The sequence below is a fragment of the Arabidopsis lyrata genome (assembly GCF_000004255.2).
Source record: "Arabidopsis lyrata subsp. lyrata unplaced genomic scaffold ARALYscaffold_8, whole genome shotgun sequence".
Classification (NCBI taxonomy): Eukaryota; Viridiplantae; Streptophyta; class Magnoliopsida; order Brassicales; family Brassicaceae; genus Arabidopsis; species Arabidopsis lyrata.
Genome location: NW_003302548.1, coordinates 14,559,560 through 14,573,613, shown reverse-complemented (window position 1 = coordinate 14,573,613; position 14,054 = coordinate 14,559,560). Strand labels below are relative to the sequence as shown.

Here is a 14,054-nt window from a genome sequence, read left to right as displayed (position 1 = left end):
GAAGAAACAATGGACTTGGGCCCCCATTTCTAAGGGACCCCGAAAAGTTTTTTCTTTGTATAGGTTATATATATATAGTAATAAGATTGTACGTATATAGAAGAAACAACAAGCATAAAACTGATAAAGTAAAATAAATGATGATGATATGGAAAAGTGATATTTAACAAAATATAATTTAATTGAATAAAAGGAAAATTTATAAAAGAAAAACTTAAATAGAATTAACAAAAAAAAACAAATTCTCCCCACAAATCCCACGACTTTTCGGCTTTCTTCCTCCTCTTTTCTCTCTATTCATCGATTCTCTTCTTCCTTTAATCCTCTTCTACTCTCAGTCATGGTTTTAAGATGCCAAATAGGGGCCCCCATTTTCTGTTTTGTTTCTGGCCCCATTTACCTTAGGACCGGCCCTGAATAACAAGAATTTATAGCACCATAATATTATAGACTATATGTGATATAGGTTATATATATAGACTAAAAAGCCGTTTGTGTGGGATAAAGCAAAAAAGAAAGAAAGTTATTTGTATTAATTATATGGCATTTAAAAAGTTGACACTAAACTAACTAGGGTCTTGTATTTCAAGTTTCAATTCTCCAAACCACCACACACGAATCATCACACCAATGAACACACTATCATCAAAACACTCCAACACGTACGTCAACACCAACACCCCAAATAAGCTTGATAACACAAGCACCAAACCGCGAAACTACGTCGCACACGATCACACACAATATCTCTCACATTGAATTTCTTTTGGGATTTTTATTCTCTTCAAATTCACATTCTCATAAGGTCACGTCTTCCTTATATAACAAACAGAAACTTGCGCCTCAAGTTCCTCCAATCACAAATAAGACATATTTCCAAATTCCATAAAGAAAAGGATTTTTCCTTTTTACCAATTTTTTTTTCACTTCAAGCAAATTTCCCCCTTTGCATACATAATTCTTTTGTCTTCAAACAAAGATAATTTCCTTTTTCTGACTTAACAGACGCTCCTACATCCAAGTACTCGAGCTCTTCATCATCAATTATGCTTCTTAGTTTCCTAAATGACTTCTAGTACTACTTCGACGACTAGTACAAAACACCAAAATAAGTGCATCAACATTCTTCCCCTTTTTGACTATGTATGTAAACTCAACAACTCTAGCTTCAATGACTTCATCACTAGTAACACAACAACCTACCAACACCAATCTCCCCTTACTTGAGTCACATCATGGTCAAAAACTAATTCAAGGGTCGCCTCCATCGAAACCAAGGATGAAACCCCATTGCACCATCTCTGTAACGATTCTCTCCTAGACCAAGTATTCCTAAGTTGTATAAATCCATAACGCATGATTCTTAGCTCTGTTTTACTTCCTGAACGATCTCAAGAATCACTACAAGAAAACCTGCAATTTGGGACTCCTTGTTGTGACTATTTATTTGGTCGCAAAAAAGAGCGACTATTTTGTAATTGATATGCGACTCTTAAACGACTACAATTCAAGTAGATGTAATATAGTCGCTAATTAGCGACAGAAACACATAGTCGGAAAACAGTCTCAATTTAGCGACTCATATCCGACTGTTTTGCCATTCTATTTATTTGGTCGCAAAAACGTCGCACTATGAGACCACTTAGCGACCTAATATGTAGTCAGAAAAATCAGTCGCACAGAAGTCCCAATTTAGCGACGTTTTGCAACTACATATTTCGATCACGGTTTAGTAGTAAATTAGTCACAAAATGTAGGTAAAAAAACGTGAAAAATACGAAAAAGTTAGGTGTACTGAATTTTGCGAATTATTTGAAATCGGTCGCAAAAGAGTTACAAAAGTTGGCACAATGTGAAAAATGCGATAGAGTTAGGTGTACCAAACTTTGTGACTCCTCAACATCAGTCACAAAAGAGTCACAAAATCTTCACTATATATACAAGGCCTTCGTCATTTTATTTCTCATTCCATCCAACTTCAAATTAAGAGAAAAAACGTAAGGAGAAAGAAAGAAAAAACGAAGGAGAGAAAAAAAAAGAAAAAAAAAAGAGAGAAAAAAAAAGAAAAAAAAAAGAGAGAAATAAAAGAAAGAAAAAAACGATGTGGAATAATCCATCACGCGAATGGATGTACAACCGAATCGATCCATACACTAGTCATGTTTCGGGAGAGTATTTGGCTGGTGTGGAACAGTTCATCGATTTTGCGAGCTCTCACGTTGAAGACAGAAAAGGTCGGTTTTATTGTCCTTGTGTAGTATGTCAAAATTCTAAACGCATGAAAGCTGCCACAATTTCGAGTCATTTGCTTAGTAGGGGGTTTATGGCGAATTATTATGTATGGTATGAACATGGTGAAGATTATAATGTTGTTGGGGAGGGAACTAGTAGTCATCATGAATATGCTGATAATACCAATTATACTAGTGGTACGCATGAACCAATAGGATTTGATGGGGAGAATGTATATGATGGGATGGCTAATGATGAGGAGAATGTATATGCTGGGATGGTTAATGATGCATTTCATGGTTCTGTACCATATAACGAATATAATGAACATGATCAAAGTGGAAACGATCATGTTCATGAAGAACCCACCCAAGAAGCAAAACGATTTTATGACATGCTAGCTGCCGCAAACACTCCACTTTACGATGGATGTCGGGAAGGTCAATCGCAATTATCGTTGGCAGCTCGGTTCATGAACAATAAGGTGGACTACAATTTGTCAGAAACTTGCATGGACGGATGGGCAGAATTGTTTACAGAATATTTACCAGAAGGTAATCAAGCGACCGGTTCCTACTACGAGACAGAGACTTTGATGCGAAAGCTAGGATTGCCGTACTATACATATGATGTATGTATAGATAATTGTATGTTGTTTTGGAAAGATGATGAGAAGTTGGGGAATTGCAAGTTCTGCGGAAAACCAAGATACAAGGAGAGTGAAGGAAGAACAAGAATACCATTTAGTAAGATGTGGTATTTACCGATTGGGGACAGATTGAAGAGAATGTATCAATCTCAAAAGACTGCAGCTTCGATGAGATGGCATGCTGAGCATGAATCGGAAGCGGGATTAATGTGTCATCCATCAGATGCGGCTGAGTGGAAGAATTTCCAGCAATTCCATCCCTCATTTGCAGAAGAACCGCGAAATGTTTATCTTGGATTATGTACTGACGGTTTCAATCCTTTTGGCATGTCCAAAAATCATTCGTTGTGGCCCGTGATCTTGACTCCATACAACTTGCCTCCTGATATGTGCATGAACAGTGAGTATTTGTTTCTTACAATTTTGAATTCGGGACCAAATCATCCACGAGCCAGTCTTGATGTTTTCCTCCAACCACTGATCGAGGAGTTGAAAGAGTTATGGCATAACGGAGTTGAGGCATACGATGTGTCATGTGATCAAAATTTCATACTTAAAGCCGTCCTTTTGTGGACTATTAGCGATTTCCCAGCATATGGCATATTATCGGGATGGACTACACATGGAAGAATATCGTGCCCAATTTGTATGGAGGATACAAAATCATTTTGGTTGCCAGGTGGTCGGAAGACATGTTGGTTTGATTGCCACAGAAGATTTCTTCCTCTTAACCATCCTTTACGGAAGGACAAAAAGCACTTTGTGAAGGGTAAAAATGCAGTGAACGAGTATCCACCTCAATCGTTGACTGGTGAACAAGTTTTATATGAGCGTATAAAGACTGCCGAGCCGCCTAAGACATCTGACTGCAGAGGAAATGGGCATGAAAATAAAGTGGATGGGTATGGAGATTGGTATAACTGGCACAAAGAAAGCATACTGTGGGAGCTACCTTACTGGACCGATCTAAATCTACGACACAATCTTGATGTGATGCATATTGAGAAAAATATTCTCGATAACGTCATGTACACTGTGATGAATGTGAAAGACAAATCAAAAGACACTGTGAATTCAAGAATAGATGTTTCCAGATTTTGTGATCGGCCTGAATTGCATGTTGATGATCGAGGGAGAGCTCCATTTCCTATTTGGAGATTGAGTGCGAAAGCAAAAAAAAGTCTCCTTGAATGGGTCAAATCAGAGGTCAGATTTCCAGATGGCTATGTAGCAGATTTAGCTAGTTGTGCAGATATCAATGCAGGCAAGTTTTCGGGAATGAAAAGTCACGACTGCCATGTATTTATGGAACGATTGCTTCTGTTTGTGTTTGTAGAACTCTTGCCGCGAAACGTACATCTTGCATTATCAGGTAAATATATTTAATTTATAAATATATGTTTGCTCTATATATAAAATAATATGACTATTAATTTTATTTTATTTGTATTGTAGGCATTGGAGCATTTTTCCGTGATTTAAGTACTCGATCATTGGAGCTAAGTCGCATCCAACTTTTGAAGGAGAATATTGTCATGATTTTGTGCAACTTGGAAAAAATATTCCCACCTTCTTTCTTTGATGTGATGGAGCACCTACCTGTACACCTACCATACGAAGCAGAGCTTGGCGGTCCAGTTCAATATAGATGGATGTATCCTTTCGAAAGGTTTTTTAAACGTTTGAAAGGCAAGGCGAAGAACAAAAGATATCCAGCGGGTTCAATCGTTCAATCGTACATGAATGATGAGATATCATACTTCTCGAAACACTATTTTGCATCGCACATTTCTACAGCTATTAGAAGAAGGTATTTCATACTATATTATAATGAGAATACCATTATTTTAATAAAAGCAAATATTTTTATGAATTAATATATATACTTATGTTCGCAGGACAAGTCGGTATGATGAAAGTGAAGTTCCTGTATATCCTGTCCCGGTACCAGACATATTCACACAAGTCGGTCGTCCAAGTGGCAAAAGTAGTGAGTTCTGGTTAACTGAGCAAGATTATACATGCGCACATGCATATGTTTTGCGTAATTGTGACTATTTTCGACCGTTTGAAAGGTATACGTACATTTTTACCAAGTAATAATATAAGTTTTAAGAGTGTTCTCTATATTAATCGACTAATGAGAATATCTTTTTACACATCCAAAAGCAGTATGTTGGACGCGCAAATTCGGGATGAATATCCAGAACTCTCTGATGATGAGGTCACCTCTAAAAGAGACGAAGATTTTCATTTATGGATTCGCCAATACGTACGTCGTATACACTAACGATCTCACTTTAAATCGACTCATGGATTGGATATATCTTTACTATAATCTATATAATTTTCATTTTAGGTGGAAGCAACGAGAAGTCATCAAAATTTTCCTCCATGGGTTCATGAACTAGTGGAAGGTCCTGAAAACAAAGTCAAGTCATGGCCCATGTATTTTACTAGAGGATATATGTTTCACACGCGGAATCATGGGCGCACAAGAAAGACAATGAATTATGGAGTATGTGTTCGAGGACAAAATTATTCTGAAGCATCTCACGAAGAAGATTTTTTTGGGACTGTGGAAAAGATAATCGAGCTCGAGTATCCAGGACTGGTTAACTTAAAGATCACACTTTTCTACTGTGAATGGTTTGACCCAAAGCTTGGCAAAGGAATTCGTATTTCAGATGGAGGCGTTGTAGACGTGCTACAATCAAAGAGATACCAAAATTACGAACCATTTATTTTAGGTAATTTTTCATCCTATTTTCAAGTATTTGCTAGAGACGATCTTATTTTATTTCAAATTTTTGGCTTTGTACAGGGTCTCAAGCTGATCAAGTGTGTTATCTGTCATACCCGAACACAAAACGACCTCGAAAAACGTGGCTTTCAATTTGCAAAGTTAATCCAAGGAATGTTGTTCAAGGGAAGTTTACTGAAAATGATAAGGTTATACTGCAACAATCTGTTGATGATGCACCTCCGAGCATGATTGAAGAAGTTATAGTTGAGAGCTTAGTTGACGGAAATCATCAAGATGAACCTATCGATTTTGATATTGAAGATGCTGAAGGAGAAGACGAATTTCATTGTAATTCATCAACATCCGAAGATGAAGATGAAGAAGAAGGTGAAGATGAAGAATAATTATAAATATAAGTCATTTGTAAAATAATTGACTAAATTTTAATGTGTGTAAAATAATTGACTAAATTTTAATGTGTGTTTTGTAATATATTTTAATTAAATGGCTTGATGATTTGATATGTTTATTTACTAGTTTTGGTAAACATTTAACGATTAATTAAACAGCCAATTTGGTTACAAACTTGCCATACTTGAAAGCAGGTTCTCGGTTCGAGTCAAGTAGAGCTTTTTTTTTCCATCATTTTACTAACAGTCACAAAACAGTCGCACTTTTGCCACCATTCTTCGACTAAACAAGATAAACGATCACATCTACCAAACGGTCACAAAAACGTCACACGTTTGCCACCCTTTTGCATCTAACACCTGAGACTTAGCGACTAAAAATGAGAATATATCACCATTTTTCAAAACAGTCGCAAGAAGGTCATACTTCTGCCACCATTTTCCGTCTAACACCTGAAACCTAGCGACTACTTTGCTACATATTACCAACTCTCGATATTGAACAATCCAAATTTCTAATTTGGGGTTTGTTTATATGTTCCATTATACGTTACTAGTGTTATATGATCGAATTTAGTTATAAATACTTAACTAACCTCTTGAATTTCAATGATTAAAAACCAAACATGCAAAAATACCTAATCCATATGAAGTGTTACATGTTCTTTTAAGAGAATGATAGGGAATTTATAACAAATTATGAAATAAGTTGTGGAAGCAATTTTTTACCTACCTAAGACTTATATATGTACTTTATGCTACTAAAATGAGTGTTTATCTTTGATTACAATCAATAGAATGAAACAAAATCCATAGATATCTAAATTTTATGTTGTGACGTGTTCTAGTATGTCACAATTTAGTCACACATTGTGACTATTTTGTAACTTTAACGCGACTCGTGCAAATGTTGCGACTATTTTAGGACAATCTTTGTGACTATTTGCCGACTTATTTTGCCACTGTCTTGCAACGTTTCCAAATTTTAGTAAAATTTTATCAAAATTTCACTAAGTCTTTGGGCGCTTAAGATTCCCACCAAATATTTTAAGGACCTACTCTTTTGCGACCAAAGTGGGACTCTTATCGTTAATTAGTAAACAAACACGACCTAGACATTTCATTTTCTCATCCTAGATCTAGGTTTTTGCCGAAAAAGCTCTCGCCTCTCTCCTCTTCTCAATCTCTTCGAATCGATTCTTCTTCGCAGTTCTAGGGTTTAATTCTACGAATCGATTCTTCCTCCTCTTCTCTATCTACTCCAATCGATTCTTCAACACTTTTCTAGGGTTTTCATTTCACCTCTCTGCTTCTCTTTCAATCCTTCCTTTCTTCAAATTCTCTCTTTCGAATCCCTCTCTCGACTATAACACTTTCGATTCTCTAATGGCTCCTGGTAAGGGCAAGGCTTCCAGAGGTCGCGGAGGCAAATCGACCAGCCGTGGTCCAAGAGTCTTCCATGGTCAAAATCCACTTCTACCTGCGAGTCCAGTCCGAGCCTCCTCTCACTCGTCGAACCCTAATTCGGCGACACAGTCAGTAACCCAATCTCAGAGTTGTCGTCCTTCACAGTATCCGCCATCTACCCAAAACCCGACTCCTTCTCTCCAAACAACGCCTGCTGGCTCTCAACAAACACCGCCTGCTGGCTCTCAACAACCGCCTGCTGGCTCTCAACAACCACCTGCAGCTCGTCGGAAACAAAAACCTCAAGGCCGTCATCAAAAGCCTTCTTCTTCTCGTCAACAACAACCTCCTCCTCAACAACAGCCTCCTCAACAACAGCCTCCTCCTCCTCAACAACAGCCTCCTCCTCCTCAACGACAGCCTCCTCCTCCTCAACAACAGCCTCGTCCTCAACAACAGCCTCCTCGTCAGGATCCACCGGAGCAACAGAACTTACCAATGGAGCTAAACGATAATAGTGAAGACGAGTTTGAGGAAGATGTAGATGAAGATAACCCTGAGGAACAGAATGAAGATCCAAATGTCGACTACCAAGAACTGTTGGATCGTTTGCTAGCCCTTCCAGGCCGAGAACATCTTCCACTTCTGTCTCCGAACCGGATACCAGAAGTTGAGACTCTCTGGTAATCTCTCTCCTTATATACTTTTGTCATTGACCATATTGTGATGATTTTGTGATTGATAATTAGCATCTGTATTGGAGTTACTTGTGTTTGTGATTGATATTGAGCATGTGTATTGGTATATTGGTGTATTGGAGCATCTGTGTACAGTTTATCTCTATTTTTTAAACACTGTGAAGTCATCTAGTCATGTCCTTTAGTAGAAGTTTGGAGAATTATTTTAGTTGATCCAAACTGAGTCTGATTCTTCAAGCTTTCAGACTTTCTATGGTTTATATTCAATCTTTCAGACTTTCTTCACTAAATACAACTTATTTTAGTGGATTCTCCATATAATCAAACACATTTCATTCTCGCTGACTCTCTCTTAGTTGTTTTGCATCATCTAAAGTCGGTGATTTCAACAAATGAATATAATTAGGAGTATTTTTGCAATGTCTTAGTGCTTAACTAACATGAAAGGTACTTTATATAGACTTAATACTCTGTCTTTCATTACAGGTTTAATCGGCACAAAGGACAGCTGTCTAGAGTGATTGCTGGAATCTTTCGGAGGAAGTTTGATGGGCCTTACTTCAGCTGGAAGGTTACTCCAATACCCATTCGAGAGAGATACTTCAGAAGTTTTGCGGTAATGTCATATATACTTTTTATTCTGTTATTGTTTACTATATATGACTTAGTAACTTTGCTAACTTAACTACTTGTTGTGTAGCGGAAGTATAATTGGGATGTCGGGATTACTGAGCTTGTTAGAGAAGGATTCTTGGTGATAGCCAAGAAACGGTTGAAAGGGATTGTCAGTCAAGCAAAGCAGAGTGGTGTACAACCACCGTGGATCCGTGATACACTTTGGGCTGAGATGTGGGTGTATTGGAACACTGAGGATGCTATTGAGAGGAGTGAGAATGCTTCACAGTGCAGAAACTCTGATCGTGGAGGTCTTGGAGTGCACAAACACTTAGCCGGTCAGAAATCTTTTGTGCAAGTTCATCAATAAATGGTAAGAATTCTCTTTCCATCCAAACAAATCATTTCTTTGATTTTCTAATATTGCTTCCATGATTTAAATCTGTTTGAGTTTAACTGTAGGAGGAAAAGCTCAAGCGTCCTGTATCACTTGGCGAAGTGTTTATGCAAACACATACAAGGGCTGATGGATCATTTGTGGATCAAAAAGCTAAAGAAGTTGCTGAGGCGTATGCGAAGGGCATTGAAGACAGGATGTCTGAATTGGACGAGGAGGGTCCTCAGAATTCTGCTAATTCCTCTGAACATTCCACTGACCGTATGCTCAGCATTGATGAAAAGAATGAGATCTTTCTTAAGGTAATTGATTTCTGTTTTTATTTTGCTTAGTATCTGATTGTCTTGTTCTGATGATTTGAGTAATTATGCATTCCTTTCTCTGTTTTTTTTAAGACTGAGTCTGATTATTATATGTGCATTATGGTTACTTAATCAGAATGATAATCGATTAACTGTGACCTATTTTTAATTATGTCCACAAATTACAATGATGCATATAATGTTGGTTTGATGTTGATTATGTGATTAAAATTGTATATGCCTTTAAAGTGGATAATCAGTGTATATGCCTTTAAATTGTTTCTGGATTTCGTTTTTTGACATCCCTGTTCTTGTTCACTGAATCTTTGTCTTTTGTTTTAGTGTACTCATAAAGATGACAAAGGCACTCCTTATGGTATTGGATCACTTGTGGAGACGTTGAACAAAGGAAAGAGGAAGGAGAGTTATGCGAGCTCTTCTACATCAACCACTGTGGAGCTTCAAGAACAGCTGCGGCGCAAGATATCTGAACACGATGCTGAAAATGCAAGACGTGATGAGGAGCACCGCCAATCTCAATCTCGGATCTCCAGCTTGGAGAAACTTCTTGAATTCATGAAGGAGAAAGATCCTGAGTTGGCAGCTTTCTTGTCATCTGCTTCTACAGCACCTGAACAACCCAACCAAGCAACCACCACACCTACAAGCATTTTACCAACCACAACAGCTACAACCACCCAACCAGCCATCCCAACCGCAGGCACCACAGAAGAGACAGGATTGGCCAAGAGAGTAGCATCCTCCACTTCACCTACTTTGTCTACTTCTTCTAACTTATGAACTTGAATTATTTGTTGGTATGTAGGATGATGATCCTTTTGTGTATGACTAGGAATCTAGGATGATAACTTATGTAGGATGATAATTTCTGGAATGTTTACTTGATTACTGTGTTTTATGGATATTTTTCTTTGATTAATGGCTTTTCAATTCGGAAATTAATCAGGTTTATGACTGTTAACATATCACTAATTTGTGACCAGACCAATAAGAAACATATGACCATTTTGTGACCAAAACTATTCCACATATGTGACCACTTTGTGACCGACCATCTACAAAGCTGTGACGATTATGTGACTAAACTAAGTTTCACAAACTATAAAACTTGTGACAATATGGTTGCTAATACGAGACTATAAAACAGTGTCTTACAAAGGTCGCAAATAAGAAAGACTCTCTTGCGACCAAATTGTAACTTAAAGAAACGTAGATAGCGACTAAAGTGGGACTACTTAATTTTTTCACCTACGAAATCTTAGTCTCTAATCTGTCGCATAACTCGGACTCTAATGTTAGTCCCAAAACCGTTGCAAGATAAGACTGGTAATTATCGTCACAAATCGGTCTCGTAGTTAGCCTCGTTGCGTTTTAGTCGGGTATCTGCAACTTCCAATACTAGTCACAGATGAGTCGCTTATTTACGACTATTTATGTTGGTCAGAAACTAGTCGCAAATAAGTGACTAATTTGCGACTGATTTATTTTGCGACCAATTTTTAGCGACCATTTAAATTAGTCGCAAAACTGTCGTAAATAGAGTATTTGCGACTGTTTTGCGACTAAAATGGGAGTCGCAAACGGTCTGTTTTCTTGTAGTGAATGATCTCCTGAATGATCATATAAGTGCGAGTGAGGTAACAATAAAGTGCATAAAGTAAACGAGACAAGAAATTTGTTAACGAGGTTCGGTTTTTCTTACTCTCCGAGACCACGTCCAGATTTTGATTTCACTAGAACAAGAAAGCAAATACAACCAATTCGCAAACACGTAAACCAAGCACAACCCTCTTGATTCACCGCTTCATTCTATTAACATGAAATCTTAAGGATAAATCTCTATCCTAACTAAACTCCCCTGTGCTTCGATTTAATTACGATAACCTAACCTTGAGCTAAACTCCCTCTGAGCCTAGACTTCAATTCTCCAAGTCTCTAGAACAACCACCACACCAACGAACCAAACGATCACCAAAACACTCCAACACGTACGTCAATACCAACACCCCAAATAAGCTTGATCACACAAGCACCAAACCACGAAACTACGTCGTACAAGATCACACACAATATCTCTCACATTGAATCTCTTTTGGATTTTTATTCTCTTCAAATCCACATTCTCATAAGGTCACGTCTCCCTTATATAAAAAACAGAAACTTGTGCCTCAAGTTCCTCCAATCACACATAAGACATATTTCTAAATTCCATAAGGAAATTTTTTTTTTCCTTTTAACCAATTTTCTTTTCTCTTCAAGCAAATTTCCCTCTTTGCATACATAATTCTTTTGTCTTCAAACAAAGATAAATTTTTTTTTTTCTGACTTAATAGACGCTCCTACATCCAAGTACTCGAGCTCCTCATCATCAATTATGCATCTCAGCTTCCTGAATGACTTCTTGTACTACTTCGACGACTAGTACATAACACCAAAATAATTACATCAACAATTCTTACCACCGATTCACTTTCTTTGCACACAACAAATTTGACTGTTACTAATATTTTTTTCTCAGTGAACAATACTGGTTTTGCTCTTGTTCTTGAACGAGATAAAGAATATGTTCAATGTGTCACATATAAGGGACGTTTAGCATGAGAATCTATGCCCCAGTTGAGGGACTTCACTTCATAGCTTAAGGTATAGCGTTCCGGAACGGCTGGTCCGGCCAAGGGACATGCCGTGGCACTACGGTCATCCTCGGACCTCTCAGTCTTCTATAGATGCTCAATCGAAGGATACCAAGACACACTGATGGTCCATTCGCAACGCCAGTTTTACCGTGAATGCTACATTTACGGAAGTGTCGATTTTATCTTCGGAAACGCAGCCGTCGTTTTCCAAAACTGTCTTATCCTCCCTCGTCGGCCACTCAAAGGTCAAGCCAATGTGATAATCGCACAAGGTCGTACTGATCTAATTCAAAACAAAGGGATCTCTATCCATAACTCAATAATCATACCGGCTCCTGATCTAAAACCGGTGGTCCGTAGCGTTAAAACGTATATGGGCCGACCTTGGATGAAGTACTCGCGCACTGTGGTTCTTAAGACGTATATAGATAGTGTTGTGAGTGCGGTCGGGTGGTCTTCGTGGACTAAAGGTTCGACATATGGTCTCAACACGCTGTTCTATGCAAAATATAAGAATATCGGACCGGCTTCATCCACGAGGTGGCGAGTCCGTTGGAAAGGGTTTCATGTCTTGAGTAAAGCCTCTGATGTATCTGCTTTCACTGTTGGAAAATTCATAGCTGGTACTGCGTGGCTCCCAAGCACTGGCATACCCTTCACTTTAGAACTCTAGAGGCCGTCTTTGGTTTTTCATGCTTTAACTACAACGATGTCAAATTTCATAACATATAATTCATTATTACAAATCATTTCCTATTTCACTCTCATTTGACTGAAAGTGGAGAGGCGTGTAGAAAAGACTCGAAACGGTTGGAAAATGAACTGTTAAAGGTTAAAGCATAGTTTGAAGTGAACGTGGCTAATTAAGATAAATTGTCATAAAGTTATAGAAGAGTATTATGCATGTGTCAAAGAGAGTGAGGGAAATATTTTCAATAAGAGAAGCTTGAAGGAAAAAAAAAAGGATCAATGAAGATATTTGGATTGGGAAGATTTTTTTTTTTTTTTTTTTTTTTTTGAGCAAAGGATTGGGAAGATAATATTTGGAAATAATGCCTCTTTTGATCCCTGCCGAACCAAATTTTAGCACGTGTATACGAATCATAAGTAGTAATTTACACTTCCATAACCGGATCGAAGATTTACATGAAACTTGGAAAGATGGGGTAGTAAAGATACGGTTAATATGAAATGTTATCCTAATGCAATTAGAAAATTTACTACGTTACTAAAAGTAAAAGAGACATGAATCTTTATGTGAAAATGAATACAAAAGAAGGTGTCTTGTCTATTAGGAGAAAAAAAAAACAAGAGTTGAGTTTCGGTGTCTATTAGTGAGCAAGAGTCTGCTCGATGGAACAAGAACCCGTGCGGTGGAAGACTCTGGTTCCTAGGTTGTATTTATAAATCAAGAGGAAAAAAATAAGGTTTCTAGTCTTTGAGTCTAAGTTAGAGACGTATGTATTTCGTGGAATATATATATATATATATATATATATATATATGTTGAAAATTGGTTAGTGTCGACCTAAAAAGTGTCTTCGTATCAAATAATTCTAATTAATTAAGCAAGATCACATCGTAAGATCGTAGATACGTAGCCAAATCTCAAGTTGTGTGTGCGTTTTTTTTTTATTTGTTTTACAGTGATTGCGAGTGTGTGCATGGACACTCAAAGGATTTCAATTCTATTTGCTGAAAACACAATTCAAACAAGTGCATCTTTTAATTTTCACGAATCCAAATTAAAATGTCGACACTCAAGGGATCACATGGGTCACTTTTATATTATTTGTAAGTATTAATTAGAGGAGAAGACTAACATGCCATCTTTCTCGACATGTTGAATGTTCATAATCAATTAAATTAGAGAAGACTAACATGCCACTAAATTTATGTTTTCAATAGGTAAAAACATATTTAATCATTTGTGTGACAATG

At 37.4% G+C, this 14,054-nt stretch overlaps 2 protein-coding genes and 1 long non-coding RNA gene across 3 annotated transcripts; all 3 read left to right on the top strand.

Moving 5' to 3' along the window:
- The first annotated feature begins 4,668 nt into the window (after positions 1-4,668).
- Positions 4,669-5,448, top strand: LOC110225893. The gene is made up of 3 exons (XR_002330056.1): positions 4,669-4,956; positions 5,054-5,153; positions 5,241-5,448. It is a non-coding gene; the product is annotated as an uncharacterized LOC110225893 (long non-coding RNA).
- Positions 5,449-9,188: 3,740 nt separating this feature from the next.
- LOC110225683 lies at positions 9,189-11,064 on the top strand. Its single transcript, XM_021015575.1, has 2 exons — positions 9,189-9,456; positions 9,799-11,064. Exons 1-2 carry the CDS (start codon positions 9,262-9,264, stop codon positions 10,255-10,257), a joined length of 654 nt encoding a protein of 217 aa, XP_020871234.1. The 5' UTR covers positions 9,189-9,261; the 3' UTR covers positions 10,258-11,064.
- A 1,010-nt stretch (positions 11,065-12,074) lies between these two features.
- Positions 12,075-13,082, top strand: LOC9301938 (probable pectinesterase/pectinesterase inhibitor 60). Its single transcript, XM_021015771.1, is given in 2 exon segments — positions 12,075-12,136; positions 12,138-13,082. Coding segments are annotated over 2 exon segments (711 nt in total). The 3' UTR covers positions 12,787-13,082.
- Positions 13,083-14,054: the final 972 nt, after the last annotated feature.